At 37.1% G+C, this 25,858-nt stretch overlaps 1 protein-coding gene across 2 annotated transcripts in view; it reads right to left on the reverse strand.

Annotated features, from left to right (window-relative positions):
* GCP4 (GAMMA-TUBULIN COMPLEX PROTEIN 4) overlaps positions 1-25,858 on the reverse strand; it is an 80,089-nt gene that overhangs the window by 44,842 nt on the left and 9,389 nt on the right. Inside the window, exons 1-5 of one of the 2 annotated variants that reach the window (XM_090002033.1) lie at positions 22,443-22,858; positions 12,257-12,548; positions 2,662-2,798; positions 847-945; positions 465-588 (exon numbers count right to left, since the gene is read on the reverse strand). In XM_090002033.1, coding sequence (XP_089858159.1) covers positions 465-588; positions 847-945; positions 2,662-2,798; positions 12,257-12,548; positions 22,443-22,750 — 960 coding nt within the window. In that variant the 5' untranslated portion in view covers positions 22,751-22,858. Of the gene's footprint in view, positions 1-464; positions 589-846; positions 946-2,661; positions 2,799-12,256; positions 12,549-22,442; positions 22,859-25,858 lie in introns of those variants that run through there. The other variant, XM_090002034.1, reaches the window with a different exon arrangement.

The raw sequence follows: 25,858 nt of genomic DNA on the forward strand, positions 1-25,858 counted from the left end.
TATAATCTCGTAACAGACATCAACAGATTAGACATTCAAGTTTAAGCTCCTGTCTTGATGTTCAAATCCTTAAAAATCCAATAAATCAAGATAGCTAATAAACATAGTGCAATGTTTTTTTATGTTCATTATTATGGTCAAGAATTGCAGGAAATTACTTAAAGTTTCTATCATTAACTGTAGGTTATGCATGTCTGCAACATAAATTTAAGCATCCAGCAAATTATCAGGTTGCCAGGTTATAAAGTGGAAGAACATGTTCAGTTAAGCAGTGAAATGACAGGGAGGTATATTCAGAAATTAAGCAACTTAAGGATTTACAGGATAACTGCCCAACAAAGAGGAGGGGGTCAACGTAAAAAACCTCCAAGGCATTCTGTTACATTATTTAAATTCTCAATGTTTCAAATTACAAATGAAGATCACAAACTAATATTCCTTCTCACAGGTTCAAGATAGTATACCAGAGAAACATGGAATCCCGAGTGCCAATCTGTTAGAGATGCATCTTCCAATGATTTTTGTGTATCCCTTTTAGACAGATGATCCGAATGGTGTGATACATGTGGCCCTTCACTATTTCCTTGTCTGCAAATTCAATAGACAAAACCATTTACATGATCAAGACATGCTTGTGTAACATACACTTCAAAAATTGGCAACATCACTAAGTCTTAGATGTTAATGTGAGGTACTGAAGATGGCAGTTTTAAAAAGTGTTAGAGTCAAACAATTTTGGTGTTCATGTGTACATCGTCTTCAGCTATTGAATAAAATGAGCAAAAACAAAGGATAAATTGTCACAGTCCCAGTTATTTGTAATGTTTCTGGATGAGTCAATAATACCTCCTAATAAAAAATTCTCCATATTGGTCTTGAAGAATTCCATGAACCATCCAGGCTGACATTTGCCGATACATAACCTGATGCCCATGCCAAAGTAGCCTGTAAGATAGCGCATAACAACAACAAAGGAAGTGAGTTTGACACACATCATCCATGTTGATGTGGCTAAAAGAAACATATCTTAAAAAACTAACATTTATTACATACTGAAGATTCAGTAGCTCAAAGCAAAAGAAGAGTAACCCTATTGATTCTCAGTCAAGAAGCTGAATGTCACAGTTTCAGTGATAAAAGAAAGAGGAACTTTTAATGTGTGCATACAAACATAATGCAATACATATACAGAAAGAAGGGGATATGCCAACCTAGCGCTCTAACACCCCCATGTAATCCAAGATCAGTATCAAATGTTCATCAAATTCAGTGCCAGTCAAGTACATATTTCTGTTTGAAACCCGTAACCAATTTGTGGCACAAGAAATTGCAGCTACACAAACAGGAAACCATGTTCTCCTGCCTTTCAGCTGCACATACATCTGAACTTCTTAAATTAAAAAGCGATTAAACAAAATACCTCCTACACAGCATGCAGACCTTCAAAACCAATAGGTAGCTATTTATTAAAAAAAAGAGAAAAAAAATCAAGCCTAACTCCTCTCTGGTAGTTCAAAATTTCTAATGACAAACAACCATGCTTCTGACTTGCAGGCCAAAAAATAAGCTTTTCCTGCAGAAAATGTGTCGTCCAAGAGCCTAATTGATGTAAGTTGCACAAGTAATTAGCTAACAAATTATAGATCCTAGTATCACAATTATTGCAGACCCTAGTACCTAACAGCACTTGAACAAATTATTACACTATGTTCAGCTTGTTCAGTTGAACAACAAATAGCTTTCTTCTTGCTTTCAAAGCGATAAGGAAGTCCGTAGATGAAAAGGAAAAAAGAGCATGCATAAGCACGTGTAAGCACAACTACCCCTCTCAATAACTATGTGTGCTCAGGCCACCATTCTTGTAAACAAGTATGTACAGCGCCCATAAAGATTCATCTGGTATAGTCAGCCAAAGCTTATGATTATTGCACGTTGACAGGTAGGTTGAGCCTCATTCTGATTATTCTTGTAAACCATGCTTGCATGAGTCTACAATTTAAGATGCTAGGTAACCAAAACCTACGTCACTTGCCAGATTGAAAGGAACAGATATGGTAGTTAATCGTGCTTGAACATATCTGAAAACTATGTTCACCCACTTGGCATTTGCTTATAGGGCTAGAAGGCATGAAACCGCATTGAGAAAACTGTGGGTCAGTGGGACCTGAACTGTTACACTTCAATGGTATTTTTTTTGCCAGATTATGTCATTATTTGGTAAATAGGAAACAACAACAATTATTATGTCCTTAATTTAGAAGTATTATTTATTTATATTCCAAATCTGTATCAAATATTTGAATAGGGTGATACTTATCAAAAAAGATGTACTTCCCCAGCAAAAAAACCTTTGAACAGCACTAGAAATAGAAAAGAAGGGAAAACAATACTTCACTTCTCTATATCAAATATAGAAGGAAAAGAACATAAACTCGTTTGGACTTCTCATACAAGTATAGATGTTAAAGCAACAACCTGATAGATGCAACCAACTCAACTATCTCTGAATTTCAAAAGATCTCAAAAAAATCCAATACAACTATAAGAAGAGGTGACTAAGATAGATGGTGAACTTGTGCCTTATGAAGGAAACAAACAAGCCTAATTCCCTACAAATTCCAAAAGTAAATAGATAAATAAATTAATAAATCAAGTCTACACCTTTGCATACAAGTTTGCAATTCAGGCACTCCGCAGTGGCATCGTTTATACAAAAGATTAAGTAGTTGGCCTCCCCTGATGTCATTATGCTCAATCTCCATGACAAACTCACAAAGTGGTGCCAGAAACATATCAAACTGCAGGAGAAGAAAAAAAAACTCCACTGAAATATAAAAAACAAGCAAACATATGGATGTAGAGCACTTTTAATAGAAAAACAACAGCTCAAAGGATGAAAACCAGATGAAACATTCTAATTATTCCTAGTTTGTTCACGAAAATACAACACTCAGGTGGGTGGAATTTTCTAAACAAGATAATTGTCGTTCAGGTGAACTGTATATTGCTTCTATTTTAAGAACATAAGCAGAAAAAAAATGCACCACTACAGGCTCACTTTGGTTCAATAAAGGCTCCAATAGAAGAAACTAACATGGGTTGACACAAAAGTTCTTAGGTTCAACTCCAAACTGTAATCCACAGGTTGACTCAAATGCAAATTATGTGCCTAATACAAATCATTCATGGATAGAAAGTTCTTGCATCAATTTAAATAAAATCCAATAGAGCCTTGCGTAGATGTGAAATGGGACCATCTGAGACCATTTGAGCCCAAATCAAAGCAAACAGGAACCAACCAGATCAGAACTCGTATCCTCATGGTCCAAACATATGCAATATGGATACTACCGATTACCAAAAGGGTTCCATAACCGTGTCATACCTTTTGACAAGGTATGACACATATGGGTATTGGTAGCTTATGGATACGGGTCAAATCAAATTTGGATCAAACCCGACCCATCACCTGTTTTATTAGTGGCCAACACTGGTCATATGTGGGTCATTTTATCCAATCTACATCACATAGATACAGCTGTGTATACAGGGATACAACCATTTTTATAAAGTTTTCAATATGACAAGTATATAAGGGGAGATAATACGGGGACCAAAACTGAGTATTGATGTAACAAACATCCAATTTTAAGGCCCATAAAGGGTCATTTTCATGTATGATGTTAGTTATGTGTGTATATATCAGAGTAACCGGAAGCTTCTTAGGTAGGTGGGAAACGCGCGTACCGGAAACTCGCTTCGGAAGCGCGGTACTCCTCGCCTTCGAAACTTCATGGGAATCTCGATCCCCACCATGTTTCTTCTATGCTTCTCACTGTAATGAAATAAGTGAAAATACAAATAACAAGTGAAAACACTTGTAGGTCCAACAATGGACAAGAACCAAGAAGATTACACAAGCACTTTAAGTGCAAACACATAAACCCACAACGAGAAAATGCCTATAGGCAAAAAATAGTGAAAATATTATTGAGAGAGGGAGAGAACAAGTTACAAATGAGAGGGGGAACATCCCCTTTAAATACACAACAAATGAGAGAGAGGGAGTCATTGGGGCTCCCACAATGTAGTCGTTGGGGACCCCAACGACTCCATATGTGAGGTCCCCAATGATTCCCAAAAAAATAAGAAAAAGAAAGTAAAAAAAAAACTAGAATAAGTTGTTTTAATAAACAACTTATATTTACATGTGAAAAGACCAAAATACCTTGATCGGGTATTTTGGAATAAACAGAAAATTAATTATATATATATGTCACACGGACTCTTCTAACAGGGCACCGCACCCGCATCGCACCCCGGCGGGTGTGACACTTGGACACAGTTTCCTTTGTGTTAAGTGAAGTCAACTACACCAAGGCCCATTTCTATCCAAAAGTAGATTTAGTTAACCCTAATCAAGTCCATTTTTATCTATATTATATATATAAATACATAAATGCACACAAATACACAATGTTAACTTATAACTGTTAAAAAAATTTATATATATATATATATCCTCCTCCCCGCACCCAAGTTTTTTTAAAGTGCCGCATCACCGCATCCGCACCTATGTGACATAGTATATATATAGTCGAGTCTTTACAACTCATCACTTGTCCCCTAATGGGCACAACTTTGACCGAGTCTTATATATATATATATATATATATATATATATATATATATAGTCGAGTCTCCGTGTCCAAAAATTTCTAAATTGCGCCGCACCCGTGTCGCACCCGCACCCATGTGACATAGATTGTGACCGTTGGGAGCCCAGCGACACCTTGTTGGGCCTCCCAATGTGGTCTCTCTCTCTTTCTTTCCTCCCTCTCTCTCACTACTCCTTGCCTATAAATAAGTGGGGTCTCCCCCTTTGTAAAGTATGGCTTCTTGAAGCCCTTTCTTGCATTTATAAGATTTTATGTTTGCAAGCCATTGTTGACTTTTGTGTACGTCCATTTTGGACTTGTCCTTTGCTTTCTATGTGTGAATGTCCATTGTAGGACATTGTATTTATTTCCGCATATTTCATTACAATAATGTCAATAAATAATGATATTCGTCCATATTATACTACTCATATTGGCATTGGCAGAACTAAAAAAGGTACCCCTAAGATGATAAGCCTCTTTGTAGAAAGGTTTCACAAACATCCAAGGCCTTTCCTTCACTTAGGGATGGGCAACAGGTCGAGCAGCCCGACAGGCCAAGCTGACCATCAGGGTTTTAGGCCCTTACCCATTAGTTACGAGCTATGTCACACGGACTCGGCTAAGGAGGTGCCGCACCCGAGTCGACACGCCCCGACACGGGTGCGGACTCGGTTGCGGCTTCGGACTCGGTCAACGCCGAGTCGGACTCGATCAACGAGTCCAGGCCGAGTCCGTCCACATTTTGGACTCGGTCAACTTTGACCGAGTCCAAAAATGTCCCTAAAAAACTAATTTTTTATATTTTTTATTTAAAAAAATATATATATATAAAAAAGGCACTGTGACTGTGCAGTCTTTGCAGTGTGCACAGTCACAGACTGTGCACAGTCTGTGCAGTGTGCACAGTGCTGTGCCTGTGCACAGTGCTATGCCTGTGCACAGTCACAGTCTGTGACTGTGCACAGACACCTGTGGCATTTTAAAAATAAAATAAAATTATATATATATATATATATATATTTTGCCGAGTCCCCGTGTCCAAAAATTTTAAAATTGTGCCGCACCCGTGTCGCACCCGCACCCGCACCCATGTGACATAGGTTACGAGCCGAAACCCATCCCGTTATATAAATGGGTCGGGCCTGAGTTGGACCACTGGCTACCGGGCTGACCTGATGAGCCTGACCTACCTAATTAATTGTCTTAGTAATATGGAAACTAAAGATAATTAGGTGGTTGCATACTAACTTGGCAATTGTTGAGTTACCATTTACCTAATTAGTTGCATTAATTATATAGAAGATAAAAAGAGAATTAGCTGGTGTGATGAATTTTTGATGTAGACTTTATAGTTTTTCACTTGTGTTCTTATCTTGTAAGAATTAATTTATTAGCTTAATTCAAAAATAACTTGCAAATGGATTTGGGTCGAGCTGAACCAACCCGCTAAACATTGGACCATTGGGCCAATGCGCCAGGGCATGGGTTTCTTTTCAAAACTGAGCCCGTTAAGAACCAGGCCTAAACCCAGCTCATTACTAAATGGGCCAGGTCATGCTCAAAGCCCGATGGGCCATGCTCCAAATGGCATGGATCGGGCTGGGCCTGGTCACCCCAATGCCCACCCCTACCTCCACTTAAGAGACCATGTATCAGTAAGAATATCTAGGACAAAAATATCATGACAATTCACCCTGATCCCTCCAGATTCAAGATGCAATGGTTTGCTTGTGCATTGCTCAAGGACAAGATAGTCAAGGATAATCATTCCAATGATACGTGATCATAGAACCAAGGATGCAAAAGTAGATTACACCTAGTAAAAGCACTGAAGAAAGCAGCTGAAAGCATTGACTCCTAACCTTATAGAGTTAGACAAGCACCATCATACACAGGAAGCAATGGTTTTTCAACTGTGCCAATTCTTTATCACATGAGCATATTGCAAAGCCTAAGGTCTCTTCCACATCCTGGAAGTGATAGAAAAGAAGAAAGCCTCTTCAAGGCAATGAACTGGTTGATAACCCGGATACTTCAAAGACTGGTTTGAAATGCTTGATATAATGTGCAGAGTCTCCCTTTTAATTTAATAAGCTCATGATCATACACTAGAAAACCAAGTTTCAACTTGAAACTTGAAGAAACCCAAAAAAACTACAGAGGCTGATATTTAACACACAAAATTGCGAAGGAAAAGCATCAATAACAACACATAATAAACATATTAGTCTTCACCTTTTATTTAAACATAACTAGAATTGGAGCAATAGAAAGAGGCAAAGGCATAGAGAAAAAATATTCCCTACATCTTACATGCTAAAATAGTGCCAAGTGTACTGCCAACTAGTCAGCTTTGATAAATGAAGACAAATAAAAATAAAGTTTGTTCCGTTGACGGACAACATTTTCAAGGCGGCTGCTAATGGAAAAACATATAAAAGACGAAGAAAATACTTGGAGGCAAGAAAGCTATTAATAGAATCCTTGTGATATGGGACAGGCAGCCTTAATCCAGTAATTACATGACAACTACCTGTTAGATTTTCAATATTCAAGTCCTTCCACGTGTGAGAGCTGAGAAACAGAGAGAGAGAGAGAGAAAGGGAGAGAGAGAGAAGCGATACCCTTGAATCTTAGGGTCGGTTGTTGTATAAACTCATTTATATTAACATACTATTACAAAGATTAGGGTACTAAAGTACCCTCAATACAATACAGTAAATTACACAGTGCCATTAATGAGAAGTTAATGATCACGGGTCTGGATCTCCAGACCCGTGACCCGTAACAAGGGGAATACACTTCTTTTCACCCTCCCTCAAGTTGTGCATGATCTTGAACCATGAACAACTTGCCTTTTAACATCCAAAATTTGTCTTTTGTCAATCCTTTTGTAAATATATCCGCCACTTAATCTGTAGTTCGTACAAATTCAGGCTCAATCTCTTTCTCTTCTACCTTTTGTCTCACAAAATGCTGATCTATTTCAATATGTTTGGCATGACTGTGATGGGTTGGATTAAAAAACATACTAATGGCACTCTGGTTGTCACACAAAAGAAGTGAACGAGAGATTGATTCTCCTACTTCTGTCAGTAAGTGTCTAATCCAAGTAGCTTCAGCAGTGGCAGCTGCCATTGACCTGTATTCAGCCTTTGTACTGGATTTGGCAACAGCCTTTTGTTTCTTACTACTCCAAGAAACCAAATTCATCCCAACAAACACACAATAGCCGGATACTGATTTGCGTTCATCTGGGTTTCCTGCCCAATCCGCATCAGAATAAACAGTGATCTCATGTGCATTTTGCCCATTTGTCTTTCTCTTATATATGAGAACATCCCCAACCGTTCCCTTCAGGTATCGAAGTATCTGTTTAACTGCTTCCATATGCCCTTCACATGGTGCATGCATAAACTGAGAAACTTGATTCACCGAGTAGACTATATTAGGGCGAGTAAAAGTGAGGTATTGTAACATACTCACTATGCTACAGTACTGTGTGGGATTATCAAATGGATCTCCATCTTGAGAGCTAAGCTTTTGATGAAGAACGCTAGGAGTGCCCAAGGGCTTGCAGTCTTTCATACCCGCTTTATTGAGAACATCAATGGTATACTTATGTTGAAAGAGAGTCATCTCTTCAGAAGTACTGTCGACTTCAACTCCAAGAAAGTATCGTAGTTTGCCAAGGTCCTTCATTTTGAACCTCTGATTCAAGAGATGTTTGACTTCTTCAATGTGCTCATTGGAATTACCAGTGATGATGATATCATCTACATATATCAACAACACAGTAATTGTGTCTTGGTTCTTAAATATAAATAAGGATTGGTCAAGAAGAGATTTCTTAAAACCATATTTTTGTATTTCAAGAGAAAAACTGTTGAACCAAGATCGAGATGCCTACTTCAATCCATATATCGCCCTTTTTAGTCTGCATACATATTTTGTAGGATTGCCTTCTGCGTAACCAGTGGGTTGTTCCATGTATACTTCTTCTCTCAAATTCCCATGAAGGAAAGCATTCTTCACATCAAGTTGGCTAATAGTCTATTGATGTTCAATAGCTAAAGAAAGTATGACTCTGATTGTCCCCATCTTCACCACTGGACTAAAGGTTTCATCATAATCATGTCCTTGCTCCTGTGTAAAACCTTTGGCTACAAGTCTCGCCTTGTATCGCTCTATAGTCCCATCTGGTTTATACTTTATTTTGTACACCCATTTCGAACCAACAACGTTTCTGTCAGGTGGTCTTGATACGACATCCTACGTACCACATTCATGTAGAGCTTCCATCTCCTCATTCATTGCTTTAATCCATCTTCTGGAATTTGATGCTTGAGAGAACATTGTGGGTTCATCTTCTTTATTCAAGGTTGTTAGAAAGAGTTGAAAATCTAATGAGAAATTTTCATAACTGACCCACCTTTCAATTGGATGGCGAGAATCTGATCAAGGGTGTAGCTGGATCAAAATAGGGCCCCGATTGCGTGATTAGATCACGTTGTGATCAAAACGATGAACAAGGTATATTGATGACAGAATGAAGAATGAAAAAATGTATATTCAACAAAGGGTTTGGGATCGAAAACCTGGGCTGAGTTACTCAGTCCCCTTTGAGTTAACTCAGATTAGGTAGAGAAGAGAGTTTGATCAGATCTGATTAACGTCAGATCTGATCGAGTTCAAGAGACAGAAAAGAAAAGATAGACAGATCTGATTATCGTCAGATCTGAATAAAGTCAGATCTGATCGAGAGGGAAAAAAGGAGGAATTGGGTAAACAAGGAAAAAGGATTCAGGCGAGATTGGAAAAACAGTAAAAAGTTTTTTTGACTTAGAAGAGACGGATCTTTAAGACGTACCTTTGAGATCGATTCCAGTTTCAGCTAAGCGTGGCTCTGATACCATGTTAGATTTTCAATATTCAATTCCTTCCACGCGTGAGAGCTGAGAAACAAAGAGAGAGAGAAAGGGAGAGAGAAGCTACAGAGAAAAACCAATACCCTTGAATCAGTGTTGTGAAAAGCGTTGAGGCGTAGCGAGGCGCTCCACCAAAATCTGAGGCGAGGCGTAAGCCTCGAGGCGCAAAGCGTAAGCCTCAAAATTTTTTTTTTTAAACTTAAAAAAAAACTATAAAAATGATCTAAAATTATAAATAAATAAGAAATGCTTTATTGATGTCAAGGAATAATTTAAACATCAATCTTTCGTCGGATTTTTGTAATTAAGAAGCAATTTTCTAAAATTGATGCATTGTTCAAACTTATTTAAATTGCCACCGACCAGCACATGCACGATGATAAGAAAAGTGAGTTGAAAATATGACAGTTGAAAATGTAGTGTACAGCACAAGGTCATAAGCATGATATAATCAATCACCTGCATATATATGGATTCATGAATTTCTTCTATTACTAATATTCTTGGAATTAAGCCCCACCCCATGGGGCCATGGCTGAGGCAAAACTTGTTTGGGAGCCCATGTTGGAGTGGAAATGAAGACGCGGGATACAAGTTGAGTTGTCAACTACATCTTCGTGAGAATGTAATTGAAACAGAGAGATGGGAGACCATCCTAAATCCAGGCTCCCAAAGAGCAGTGGGAGTAGGAGGTTCAGTGAATCACCATCTCCCCCTCTCAAATCTGGCTCCCAAACAAAGGCTTAAGCAGTTGGTCATGACATGTAGTTTTAACAGCGTTTCACCACTCAAAAATAATGAGAATGTAACTGCCCAAAAAAGAACAAGAAGTTCCCCCAAACCATTTCATTTTGACGACATGAGTGCTGATGCACTGAGCTCAGATCATCAGATGCCCTCTTCTTGTTAGGCAATCAGATCATCATGCGATGATATGATCATCAGACCCATTGAATCGATCGGTAGATCTTCACTGTCCAGATAAACGGTCCCCACAAAAATCCATCTTTTTTCGGTTTGAGTTCAGGGTTGGGAATCGGTGAGGGCGGAGGACTTGGCCATCACGCACGCGAACTCGGGGAAGCTGATGACACCGTCGCCGTCGGAGTCGGCCTCCCGGATCATCTCGGTGAGCTCCCGCAGGGTGAGCGCGTGGCCCATCTTGGCCATCGACCGAGCCAGCTCGGCAGCGATGATGTAGCCGTTGTCGTCCTGGTCGAAGGCCCTGAAGAGTCGGAGCAACTCGTCCTGCCTGCCTAGCTCGGGCGCGATGGCGTCGACCAGCTACTGGAACTTGACATCTTGTATCTCAGCAGAAGAAAGAAGAAGGTGGAAGATGCGATGATCGGCGACGGGTGGTGGCCGGCGGCGAGTGGTGGCCGGCGATAGCAGTGGCGGTGGACGAGAGGGGATGGAGTGGAGAGAGAAGGGGCGAGGGCTTTTCCTCGCCCCGAAGCGCCTGTGTCTTTTTTAAAGACACAGGTTCTCGATCTTTCGAGAATACGGGCCCGGATCCGGGTCGAACTCGGGTCCGGGCCATCCGACTTTTAATGCGCGCCTCACTTTGAGGCACGCCTCGCCTCAAGGCGTACGCCTCAAGGCGCGTGAGGCGTACGCCTTGAGGCTATTGCGCTTTTTAAGTGCGCCTCAAGGCGAAAAGGGCCTCGCCTCGAGGCGAGGCGCGCTTTTTGCGCCTTGAGGCGCGTTTTTAACAACACTGCCTTGAATCTTAGGGTCGGCTGCTGTATAAACTCATTTATATTAACATACTATTACAAAGATTAGGGTACTAAAGTACCCTCATTACAATAAAGTAAATTACATTGTGCCATTAATGAGAAGTTAATGATCACGGGTCTGGATCTCCAGACCCGTGACCAGTAACAAGGGGAATACACTTCTTTTCACTACCAACAGAAACTTCATTTGATCAATAGAGAATAATAGCCATGAATTAAGGACATAGATAACCAAAAGAAATGTTCAATATAAGTGTCAACTCCTAAGGGATCTTGAGCCACTTGTTTACTTTTAACCATTCATCAGAACCTCCTCAACAGCTTAACTAATACATAAAGCAACATCTAGCACCAATGTGCAACAGAAAGCTTACACTTTCTACTAACAATGAGTACATGAATATCCAGCATCAACATGATAAAAAATGAAAATAAAAGAACAATCAAACACAAAGAAGGATCAAAACATATTTCTGCAATCAATAATTTGTAAACAATAATGAACAAGACCTATTCTACAAAAGAAAGGGCAGTAAATCTTATCAAATTAGTCATATGAAAATACAACAAAAAAACCACAATAATGTCATCCCTATGCAACATAACTAAGTAACTGTATTTCCATGGTAAGCATTAGAGCATCTCAACATATAGTCATATGCCAATGCCTTTAAGCTTGAGTCCATAGGCATGCACCAGAACAGCAGAATCCATCATTAGAAAAACATTTGTATGCGGTCCATCATTTACAACACAACAATTACAAATTTTACACCATTGTCAGAGAAAAAATTCAGCTAAAAGAAGGGAAGCCAAGGTAGCACTCGGATGACCACTGACCACCATCGGCAAAGAGGTATTGCATACAGGAAAAACATAAGTGGAAGCAGCAGCTATATCAATCCATGCTTCAAATAAAGCAACTAACCTCATGGAGGCCTTGAGTTACAGTTGCCAAAATGGGCACAGGATCAGCTAGGAGCTGCTGTTCAACTTGTAGGACAGCAGATCTATACACTGACAATATCTCAGCAACTCCATTAGCTATGGCCCTACAATACACACTTGGCATTTTAGTTTTAACTTCCAAGGATTCCGTCGCTTGCCTTTGAAGATTGCCATTCATGATCCATGTCATGTTTGGATTGCGGGACTTTGCAACAAACTCATTGAGTTTCCTGTAGTAAAGCCCCAAGCAGATAAGCCTTTCAAGAACATCCCTGCAACGATAAGTGCATCAATAATTTGGGAATGGAAAGACCAAAAATTAAAAGTTTAACAAGGAAAAAGAAAAAGTAGAAAGAGGTAACAAAACCATAAATAAATCATGAAAAATAACACATAAGAGATCACAAAAGGCAAAAAGGGTATATTCCAATATGATGCTGGCTTTTTTTGTCTATACCCAACAACTATCATAATATGGTTGACATTACTCTTGTGACCATTTCAAACCATGAAAGCATTCTTCAGTGCATAATCAACAGAGCTTCCAACAGTTTCTTCCACAAAACAGGCAAGAAGTTTCAACAAGTACACTTGGACTCCTAACAACTTTTAGCAATCTATAAGGTACAATATGCAGTAACAGAAAGAGGGGGAAAAAAGAGTTGAAAATTGATAACAGATTCCAACCAAAAAAAAAAGATAAGAGAGACTCAGGGTGGCCACAAGACAGGTCGATTAAAAGAGTTGGGAAGAGTCATAACTGTCCTATGTCAAACAAGTCATTGATTGTAAATCACAAATCATATTATCTCCCCAATGTCAATTATTGAGAAGTCCACTTCTGTAATTTAACCTAATTCACAATGCCAAAACCATCAAATTCCGACATGCCTCACCCACTGCTAGGCTACTTAATTCTTGTTAGTATGTTAGTAATAATGCCACATTATTTTATTAAAAAAGGAAAAAAATACTAGGCAGGAAAACCTTCCATCGACTATGAGAAATAGACCCATTTGGAAACATGTGTGTGTGTGTGTTCCTCTTTACATCACCAATTCCCCTCTAATCTCTCCCACTATCTTAAGAAATGACCTGAGTAATGCAGCCTGTGTCGTGTTCCCCCTTACATCAGTAATTCCCCTCTAATCTCTACCCATACCCCTGGAAATAGCTAGTCTACACCGCTTAACCAATAAAGTAATAGAAGAAGCACAACCAAAAGCATATTCAGGTTAGGGCTGAGAAACAAGCTGAGCCGCTCATGGCTCGGCTCATGTTCGACTTGTAAAGAGATCGTTCAAACTCGTAAAATAGGCTCGGCAAGCTGAATATGAACAATAAGTACTTGGCTCGGCTTGGCTTATAGAAGCTCGTTAGGTAGTAATGAATATATTTTAGACATAATTTACACATTTTTTACATGTACTTTTTTTTTGTAAACCTTTTAACGGCGTTTATAGAGGCATTAAAGGCATAGGCGTATGCCTTTAACCCCTCTATGGTAAAGAAGCCTCAAGGTGTGGGCCTCTTTAATGGAAATTGAAATGAAAGAAGATGTGCACAATCACAATGCCAACAAAGAGCAACACAAATGCACGAATCACAATATGGTCTTTAATGGACCGATTACAATCTCACAAAGGAGATATTAAAAACACAAACTTCACAACAGCACTATGTAAAAACAATGATTTTATAATCTCAACAAGTATGCTTGAAAAAGCATACCTTAACACTTACAAAAGGCTCTATTTATAGAACAATACAAAAGCCAAATAGGGAGTGAAGGGAGGCAGTTCAACAGTCGTTGGACTGCCTCCAATGGTCAGAAATATGACCATTTCGGTGGACTGCTTCCCAACAATCACAAATAGTTTTATATTAAAAATGAAAAGAAAATAAAAAATCCAAAAAGTCTATACAGTCCCGATTGAACTGTATTTATTACAATGACTAAAATACCCCTGATATACATATATTGTATGAATATATGTATACAATGTATTTTAACACTCCCCTTCAAACTTACACTGATATCACCGAAAGTTTGTTAAGAAGAAATAAAAATCGTGGTAGAGGAAGAGCTTTAGTGAATAAGTCCGCAATCTGAAACTCGGACTGAACATATGGTAAAGTAATCGTCTCCTTCAAGTATTCTTCTCGAACATAGTGACAATCCATCTCGATATGTTTTGTTCGTTCATGAAATGTGTAATTATTGGCTATATATATGGCACTTTTGTCATCGCAACATAACTTCGAAGGTTCTGAAATATCAACACCTATGTCTAAAAGTAAGGATCTCATCCACACGACCACAGTTGTGGGTGTAGTCATCGCCTATATTCAACTTCCATGGAAGATAAAGATATTTTATGTTGCTTTTTGCATATCCAAGAAATGAGAGAATCACATACAAACACACAAAAACTTTTAGTTGAGTGTCGGTTATTGGAATCTCCTCCCCAATCAGAATCAGTATAAGCAATAAGACTTAAAGATGATTAAGATGATAAGAATAGCCCTTTAGATATAGTCTCCATGATGTATCAAACTATTCTTAAAACGACACTCATGTGAACTGATGTAGGCGCATGCTGAAACTGACTTGCAATATGCACTGCATGCGCAATATCAAGTCTAGTAATAGACAAGTCCATTAGTGATCCGATTGAGTTGGATCATCTAATAAAATTATGTCTTCAACTCTCATTTTAGCATTTATCACTTCAAGAGTATCAGCATATGCTGTATATGTGATCCTCGAACGCGCAATAATATCAACTGTAAACTTTATTTGAGACAAAATGTATCATCTTGAAAAATATGTTACTTTAATACCTAAAAAATATCTCAGAAAACCAAGGTCAGTCATACCAAAAGATTTCTTAAGTATAATTTTAATTTCTTCTAATCATTTTCAGTGATCATCATATCATCAACATACAAGAGCAAAATGATAAGCGAAGTACATATAGATCTTACAAAAAGGGTCATGTCAGTGTAACAGGATTTAAACCCAAAATTTATCATAGTCTCACTATACAGATCATATCATGCTTTAGGAGCTTGTTTGAACCTATATAAAGCCTTCCGAAGACAAAAAAACATATAATTTCCAATATTCAGACTAGAGAGAGGATCCATGTAAACTTCTTCATTTAAATTTTCATTTAAGAAAGCATTTTTAATGTCTAACTGATATATAGGTCATTTATTAATGGATGTTACTGCAACTATAGTCCTAATTGTGGTTATACAAGCGACTGGGGCAAAAGTTTCTTTATAATTTATACTATATTATTGAGAATACACTTTCGCAACTAATCTTAATTTATATCTTTCTAAGGATCTGTCACTATTTGTTTTGACCTTAAATACTCATGTATATCCTATTGTGTTTAGGCTTTCCAAGTATGAGCCTTATGTAATGCATCTAATTCTATTTTCATAGCTTTTACCCATTCTTTTATGTCTTTAGCTTGTTTATAGTTAGATGGCTCATGATATGAGTGAATTGCTAGAAGACATGCCTTATAGTTTAGAGAAAAATATTCATAGGAGACCAACATATTTGGAGGTCTAGATATTCGTTCAGATCTTCTAACACTAGGTTCTTCTATACTTGTTTATTGGCTATATTTCTCAAAAGCACATGGATGCTCCCCATTATCTCGTCTATAGTATTGTATAAGGTTATGAGTCATTTTTCTTTCTTCACTTGGTTCATCATTTGACTCAACATTATCACTAACTTCATTATCATCATTTTCAATGTTGCACTTAGGCAATAAGTCAAACAAGAAGGCATACTTAAATTCTTCCTTAGTTTTTTCAAGATTAAATCTCTTTTTTTAAAAGAAATGTTACATTTCTAGATACATAAAGTTTATCATTTTTAGAGTCATATCACCGATAACCTTTTTTATTTTTTGCATATCCAAGAAAAACACATTTAATAGCTTTAGGAGAGAGTTTGTTGTATTTTTCAAGTAGCACAAAACATTTACATCTGAACACCCTTAATCTTTTAAAATCGGGAGAAATCTTAAAAGAGTTTTTCAATTAGAGACTTGTTTTCCAAAATTTAAAAAGGCATTCTATTTATTAAATAAACCGCGGTGAGAGAGGCTTCGGCCCAAAACTTCTTTGAAACTCCTTTTGAAATAAGTAGAGTCCTAGTAGTTTCAATAATATGGCGATGTTTTCTTTCAAAAATTCATTTTGTTGGGGTCCTAGGACAAGATTTTTTGTGCAAAATACCATGGGTTTTTAGATAAGGTTGAAAATCACTTGAAAGAAACTCCCTCCCCAAGACCGAGCAGAAGATCTTAATATTTGTTTTAAATTGATTTTTAACAAGATTATGAAAATTTTTAAAACATGAAAAAACTTCAGATTTGAGTCTAAAGAAGTAGATCCAAGTGTGTCTACTAAAATCATTCATGAATGTAACATAGTATGAGTAACCACCTTTTGACATAATGGGATCAGGACCCATACATCCAAATGCACTAATTCAAAATTTTCATTAGTCAAGGAAGTTCTAGATCCAAAATGCATCGTTTGCATTTTTTCAAGCATACAATCTTCACATACAAATTTTTGTCCTTAAAAATTTTTTTCAAAAACGAAAAAAGGAATAGTTTGAATATACTTGGATGTCCTAATCTTTTATGCTAAATATCCAAATTAGTTTCTTGGATATGGTTACAAAAATAGTCTTTAGATAGACATAAAGAGTCCATATAGTAAAGGTCTCCTCTTTTATGGACTTACCCAATAAGCTTCCCTAACTGAAAATCTTGCACCCAACAAGCCTTGGATGAAAAGAATATTTTACACCCATAATCGAAAATTTGAGAAACCGAAAAAATGTTTAAATCAAGTTTTAGAATAACCCTAACATTTGGAACAAAAAAAAATTAATCATTGATAAGGTTTTCTATACTTTTAACTTTTAAAGAAGTACCATCGGCAGTTGACACACATGAAAAATATGAACTAGTGCAATCGGATAGTAGAGACTCATTAAGTCATAAAAAGAAACTCTCAAATCCAAAAAAAAAGAGGACTTAGCTGAAAGAGAAGAAGAGGAGACGGTGGCACCAGATGTAGATGAAATAACTTTTACTATTTGTGAAACGGCCTCCGCAATTTAGGCAATTGTCAAGTCATTGAAGTTGCCCCCTTTCTTTGATTCTTGAGATTCTTCACTTACCACGGGCACCTTTTTGAGTTTGGGACAATCTGGTCTTATATATCCCAATTCTTTATAATAGTGACAACTAATTTGACCACCCTTGTATCCTCGCCCATTATGTCTTCCTCCATTGAATTTTTTCTCAAAATGATGAGGTTTATGTTAAGATATGTAATATCATATAATATCTCATATGTAATCTCATAGGCATGTAATCTCATGTAATGTTTTCTTTTTTTCTAGTTAGTTTTTGGTTTAGTTATTTCTAGTTGAAACATAACTAGAACTAGCTAAACTCACCCCTTTTAGGACTCATTTAGGCTTCACCTTTTTGACTAGTCAAAAAGGTACTTTTTGACTAAGTCAAAAAGGTACAGCTTCAAGGGAGCCGTTATACTCCCTTCAGGCTCCTCTCCTTCTCTCTATAAATATGGGGACTATTCCCCTTGTATCGTATGCTTTTGTGTGGGATTTAATCCCAATCTTATAAATTTATTTTTCAAGTATTTTGAATACCCCTTTTTGGGTATTGTGTTTGTTCTTGTGTTGAAGCTCTCTTTGTGAACCTTTATGGTTCTTGTGATTCCTTTGTGAGAACTTGTTGAGAGACACTCTTGTTGTAGATTGTGCTTTCTTACATGGTATCAAAGCCACCGGTGGAATTGCATTGGAAAGCATGCCATTCAAATTTTCTTCAAGAAAGTGAAGATTTTTTTTGAAGAATTGGTAGTGAAAGCTTTGAAGGCTACTTGCTCTCGTTCTTTGTGGTAGAATATTCTTCTCTCTTTCTCTTTCTCTTTCTCTTTCTCATTCTCATTCTCATTCTCATTCTCATTCTCATTCTCATTCTCATTCTCATTCTCATTCTCATTCTCATTCTCATTCTCATTCTCATTCTCATTCTCATTCTCATTCTCATTCTCAAGTGTGTAAAATGGATGACAATGATAATGTCACCATTAAGCCCATAAAACTCAATGACTCAAACTATGTAACATGGGCTTCTATCACGAAGCACCTTATTTGGAGAAAAGGTCTATGGGGATTAGTAGATGGAACCGATGAGGAACCTAAACTAACCCTCACCAAAAGAGGGAAAGAAGTACCTCTTTCGGAGGTAGAAAAAGTAAAAGCCATCTCCACATATGAAAAAAAGTGAAAAGAATGGAGAATGGGCCACGCCAAGATCATGCATTTGCTTATTTCTAGTGTTGATATAAAGAAGTGTTCAAGCCTTGCAAAATTTGAACACGCAAATGATGCACGGGATTATCTTAAGAGAATGTACTCTCTTAAAGATATTGCTCACATATGTAATCTCCAAGAAAAGGTTCGTAATATGGTTCAAGCGGATAAAAGTATTAGAGAATACTACAATAGCCTATCCGAGCTATGGGAAGAATTGGCCCTCCTTGAACCAAAGTGGCATTGTCCACAAGACATTGAACTTCGTCAAAATCAAGTAAATGCGGAGCACTTTTTTCAATTTATTAATGGGTTGAGGTCCGAATTTGAATCAACCAAATCTTCTTCATCGAGGAAAGGTTCCGTCTATTGAGGACACAATTGAAGAGCTAAGTATGGAAGAAAATAGACTCAATAAAAGAGTCGCCAAAAGTGACGATGATTCAGTTCTAGCCATATCTAGACCGGGTAACCATATTCGCACATACAAACCTCCACATATTGAGAGGACAAATGATGAAAGGCAAGGAAGCGACTTTAAAAGAAGGAAAATTATTTGCTATTATTGTCGCGAACCAGAACATGTCAAGACTTATTGTCCAAAGTTGAAAAAGCCTTATGAAAAGAAGGTAGCTTCTGTCGAATCTTTAAAAGTATCAAATGAGGCATCTATTGGAAACATGTCACTAACTCAGCTGGTGGAGGCGCTGCAACCACTTCTCAAAGGAACTTCCTCCTCTGCTGGAGCCGATGTCTCTTCTGTTGGCATCTTCGATCCCGGTAAACCTCTATGGATTCTTGACTCTGGTGCTTCTTTCCATATGACACCAAACATAAAATTACTTTCTCAATGTGATAACTCAAGTGGATCTAATGTTTTTACTGCGGATGGAACAGCTCTTAAGATAAAAGGAATAGGGAATTTTGAAAATAGTTTTCAAAACTCAAAAGGATTTTGTATTCCAAAAATTAGATATATTCTTAAACTTAATTTAAATCTCTTGTCTGTATCTCGGTTAACTGACCATGGGTGTAATGCTTCCTTCTCTTCTCATGATTGTCGAGTACAGGATCACCAGTCAGGAAGCTGATTGGGGAAGACCATAAAGAATGAGGCTTGTATTACATGAATTTTTTTGAAATACCCAAGAATACATTACGCTGTAATGTTCAAAAATTAGGCTTGGATCTTTTGCACCAAAGATTTGGTCATCCTTGCATGTCCAAGCTTCAGTTTTTTCCAAACATGAAAAAAATTTGTAATCTTGAAACTTTTAAGTGTGAAAAATGTATTCTTAGAAAAATGAAAAAACTACCCTTTCATGAAAGAACCTTTGTTTCTACTCGACCACTTGAATTAATACATTCTAATGTTTGGGGTCCTGCACCGGTTATGTCAAAAGGTGGTTTTCTATATTATGTAATTTTTGTAGATGACTTTACATGATATACTTGGATTTACTTTCTTAAACATAAGTCTAAAGTGTTTTCACTTTTTCAAATATTTCACAATATGGTCAAAAATCAATTTAAAAATGATATTTCAATATTTCGTACTGATTCAGGGAGAGAATTCTTATCAACCGAATTTAAAGAATATTTGAACTCATATGGGATTTCACATTAAAAATCTTGTCCTTATACTCCACAACAAAACGGGTTAGCAAAAAGAAAGCACAGGCACATTACAGAAACATCTAGAACACTACTCTTCACACATCAAGTCCCTAAAGTTTTTTGGGCCGAAGCTATTTTAACTGTTGTTTATGCTCTCATTCTCAATAAATAATATCTCTCCCACTGAAAAAATTTATAAACAAATTCCAGATTATTTTAGATTAAGGGTATTTGGGTGCAAATGCTTTGCTTTTACAAATAAGAATGATAAATTTTCTCCCTGTGCTATTCCTTGTGCCTTTTTAGGATATGCAAGTCATCAAAAGGGTTACAGGTGTTTTGATCCTAAAAACAACAAATTATATGTTTCAAGAAATGTATCCTTTAAAGAAAAAGAAAGTTTCTTTGAAAACAAAAATTCTACTAAAATAGATGAGTATTCCTTCTTGTTAGATCTAATTCTAAGGGATAGTGAAAGAGAAATTGATCTGGATGATCAGATGGATATGACTGATTTTGATCCAGTTAATGACAATCAGGATTGCATTCAATACTCTAGAAGAAAAAACTTAGAAAGACAATGTGCCCTGGATAAATACACAAGGGAACAAGAACCTACGTCTTCATCTAGAAAATCCACTAGGATCTCAAAAGTTCCTGAAAAGTGAAAAGTTTGTGTCATACGAATCTTTTCAACCAAAACATCAAGCCTTCATTGCCTTAATTCATTCCTATGAAGAACCCTCCAGTTATGATATAGCCAAGGATCAATCAGAATGGGTTAAAGCTATGGAAGTCAAATTATAAGCCTTAGAAAAGGCAAACACTTGAACTATTTAAGATCATCCTCCAAACAACAAGAAACCTATTGGTTGTCGTTGGGTGTACAAGGCAAAAACTAAGAGTGATGGCACTCTTAAAAGATTCAAGGCCTGGTTGGTGGCCAAAGGTTATTCCCAAGAATATGGAATAGACTATGAAGAAATCTTTGCCCCAGTAACTAGAATGACCACTGTTAGAATCCTAATAGCTCTTGCATCAATAAAAGGATGGCATATTTTTCAAATGGATGTTAAGAATGTTTTTCTAAATAGAAATTTAGTTGAAGAAGTATACATGGACCCACCACCGGGAATGAGTGTTCCTAAAGGAAAAACATTTTGCCTAAAATAAGGCTCTGTATGGTCTCAAACATGCTCCAAAAGCTTGGTATGACAAGTTTAGTAAGGTTATGCTTGATTTTGGTTTTCGGTTTTGTCTTACTGACACAGCTTTTTTTGTTAAGAATTCGAATGCAAGTATTATCATCCTTCTACTCTATGTTGACGACATGATCATCACCGAAAGTGATAAACAGGGAGTTTATGATATTAAAAAATTTCTCAAAACACATTTTGAAATGAGTGATTTGGGTTTTTTGAAATACTTTCTTGGTATAGAAGTTGCATACTCATCTAGGGGATACTTGCTAACTCAATCTAAGTTTGCATTGGATATTATTGCGAGATCAGGTATTTCAGATGAAAGGCACGTTGATACTCCTGAAATTGTGAATGTCAAAATGAAAATTGATGATGAAGAACCACTCGAGAATCCAACTCCATATAGACAACTTGTCGGGGCTGAAATGAAATGGGGATCTTCGAAACACGAGCTTTGATTAACAAGAGCAAGTGTCAAGAATGACACTAAAGCATAACCCTTAAAAAGGGTATAACTGGAAACAAAATAAAAATAAAAATGTATTCTTTATTGATATGAAAAACCAATTGCTTAAGAAGCATTGGAGTAAAATACAAGAGGGGCTGCACCCCTTTATATACACAGCTGAAAGAGGACTCAATAGAGCTGTTGGGCACAGTCCAACAGCTCTATTTAGAGTTGTTGGAATGTGTCAGTCCAACAGCTCTATTAAGAGCTGTTGGACTGTGTCAGTCCAACAGCTCTATTGCTAGTCAAGTCAGGACAGAACTTGACTAGCAACAGTCATTCTAGTTCAAACTGAACTAGATGACATAAAGACAAAAAATAAAAATAAAGGAAAAAAAAATACAGAAAAGAAAAAAATTAAAAATGTATTTATATATATAATAATATAATATTATTATATATACATATATGTACAGTTTTACATTTTAACACTCCCCCTCAAACTTACGGTACAATGAGCGAAAGTTTGTCTAAGAGAAAGTGAAATCGGGGAGCAGCGAGAGGCTTTGTAAAGAGGTCTGCTAACTGATATTCTGAAGTGACATATGGCAGATCAATTATCCCGTGTAGATATTCCTCTCTGACGTAGTGACAATCCATTTCGATGTGTTTGGTGCGTTCGTGGAATGTTCTGTTACTGGCAATGTAGATCGCACTTTTGTTGTCACAACACATTTGTGAAGCCTTTGTTGCTTCAACTCCCATGTCAGCAAGCAGTCGTCGGAGCCAAACTACTTCCATGGTCGTGGTTGCCATGGCTCTGTATTCAGCTTCGGTGGATGAGAGAGATACCTTCTGCTGCTTTTTACACCTCCACGAGATTAATGATTCCCCTAAAAAGACACAAAAGCCAGTGGTTGAGTGTCTGTTATTGGGATCACCTCCCCAATCAGCATCAGTATATGCAATTAAATCAAGAGAAGAGGAGGAAGATAAGAAAAGTCCTCGTGAAAGAGAGGACTTGATGTATCTGATAATACGCATGACTGCTCCCATATGAACAAAAGTAGGAGCATGTTGAAATTGACTTGCTGTATGAACAGCATGTGCTATATCTGGTCTGGTAATGGATAGATAGGAAAGTGCCCCGACAAGCTGTCTGTAAGGAGTAGGGTCTGCAAGAAGTTCTCCATCATCAATCTTCATTTTAACATTAACAACTTCTGGAGTGTCAACTTTCTTATCATCAGTAATACCAGACCTGAAAACAATATCAAAAGCAAATTTAGTCTGAGATAATAAATATCCTCTAGGAGAATAAGCAACTTCAATGCCTAAAAAATATCTCAACAAGCCCAAATCAGTCATTTCAAAATGAGATTTAAGAAGTGTTTTGATTGTTTCAACTCCCTGTTTATCGCTTCCGGTGATGATCATATCATCCACATAGAGAAGAAGCACAATGATCCCTGCATCAGAATTCTTAATAAACAAAGCAGTGTCAGTTAAACAGAATTGAAAACCAATATCAATCATAACACGACTAAACCTATCATACCAAGCTTTTGGTGCTTGTTTAAGTCCATAAAGAGCTTTTTCTAAGCGAAGGACTTTACCCTTAGGAATACTTAGACCAGGAGGGGGTTCCATATATACTTCTTCAACTAGCTTTCCATTTAAAAAAGCATTTTTGACATCCATTTGAAAAATAGACCATTTTTTGATAGAAGCTAAGGCAATTAAGGTTCGGACAGTAGTCATACGAGCCACCGGAGCAAAGGTTTCTTCATAATCAATCCCATATTCTTGGGCATAACCTTTGGCTACTAAACGGGCTTTATATCTTTCAAGAGTACCATCACTCTTGGTTTTAATTTTATAAACCCATCGACATCCTATAGTTTTCTTCCCTGGAGGAAGATCTTGAATATTCCATGTAGAAGCCTTTTCAAGTGCATCTAATTCAACTTTCATGGCTTCTATCCATTTGATATCATTTTTTGCTTGAAAATATGTGGATGGTTCTTCATATGAGTGAATTAATGCAATAACTGCCCTATATGTGGGTGAGAAAGACTCGTATGATACAAACTTTTCTGGAGGCCTCGAGATTCGGGATGATTGTCTAGTTTGAATGTTAGAATATTTCTCAAGTGCACATGGAGTATTAGACTATTGTCGCCTGGAATATTAAATACTAGTATCTCTATGAACTTCTTCATTTTCAACATTAAGATCAATAATTCTTGGATCATCATCAAAGTTACAATCAAGGTCATATTCATCAGATGTTGATGTTAGATCTAGCAAAAAGGAGTACTCAGTGACGTCTTTTAATTTTCTAAAATCAAAGAAGCTCTCCTTTTCAAGAAAGGAAACATTTCTAGACACATATAGTTTATTATTTTTGAAGTCAAAACATCTATAACCTTTCTGGTTTTCAGCATATCCTAAAAAGGCACAGGGAATCGCACGAGGGGAAAGTTTATCATTTTTGTCAGTAAATATGAAACATTTGCACCCAAATATTCTTAATCTAGAGTAGTCTGGAGAAATGTTCATAAGTTTTTCAATGGGAGTGATATTTTGTAACGAAGAAGATGGCATCCTATTAATGAGATAGGTGGCAGTTAAGGCAGCTTCTGCCCAAAAGTCTTTAGGGACTTGATTTGCTATTAATAAAGTTCTAGTGGTTTCTATAATATGACGATGTTTTCATTCTGCCAGTCCATTTTGTTGAGGTGTATAAGGACAAGATCTTTGATGTGTGATGCCATGCAATTTAAGATAATTTTGAAAATCTGTGGATAAAAACTCTCCCCCTGAATCTGTGCGAAAAATAGTAATATCATTTTGAAATTTGTTTTTAACCATATTATGAAAAGTTTGAAAGTATGAAAATACTTCAGACTTATGTTTGAGAAAGTACATCCACGTATGTCGGGAGAAATCATCGACAAAAATAACATAGTAAACAAATCCTCCTTTAGAAATTACTGGTGCAGGACCCCAAACATCCGAGTGTATTAATTCAAGTGGTCTTGAAGAGAAAAAGGTTCTGTTCTGAAATGGTAATCTTTTCATTTTGCCGAGAATACAATCTTTACAATCAAATGATTCAGAGTTACAAAATTTCCCTAGATTTGGAAAATGTTGGATTTTGGCTATATGTGGGTGACCAAGTCTCTTATGCCACAGTTCCAACTCTATTTTTTGAATATTATAACAAAAAGCTTTCTTCGGCATTTCCAAAAAATCCATGTAATAGAGTCCTCCTTCTCTATGGCCTTCCCCAATCAGCTTGCCTGACTGGCGATCCTGTACCCAACAACCATGAGAAGAAAAAGAAATATTACACCCATAATCAGAAATTTGAGATACAGATAAAAGATTTAAATTTAATTTGGGAACATGTCTAATTTCTGAAATAAAAATTTTTTTTGTTTTATAAATTTTTTCAAAATCTCCTATTCCTTCTATTTCAAGAGAAGTCCCATCAACAGTAAAGACCTTTGACACACTTGTTTTATTTTTAACACATTTGGATAGACTTTGATTATTTGGGGTCATATGAAAAGATGCACCAGAGTCAAGAAGCCAAGAAATTTTACCTAAATCAGAAAAAGATGAGGCTGCTGCGCCGGTTGAAGCTTCAGATGAGGAAGAGGCACCTTTGATGAGAGGCTGAAGGATCTCCATTAGTTGGGCCAGGGAAACTGGTGCATCCTGATCTTTAGGCTCCGATCCAGCAATTGCAGCTCTTTTTTCTCTCAGCTCCTTAAGTTTGGGACATTGTGGCCTGTAGTGTCCCGGTTCATGACAGTGATGACAAATAACTTTCTTCTTATCATAGTCACCATTTTGTCGGTTAAAGTGAGGAGGCCTATATGATCGAACATGATTCCCTGGTCTAGACATGGCTAA

This window comes from Nuphar pumila, chromosome 3 (assembly GCF_984573655.1).
Source record: "Nuphar pumila chromosome 3, dmNupPumi1.hap1.1, whole genome shotgun sequence".
NCBI classification, from domain to species: Eukaryota; Viridiplantae; Streptophyta; class Magnoliopsida; order Nymphaeales; family Nymphaeaceae; genus Nuphar; species Nuphar pumila.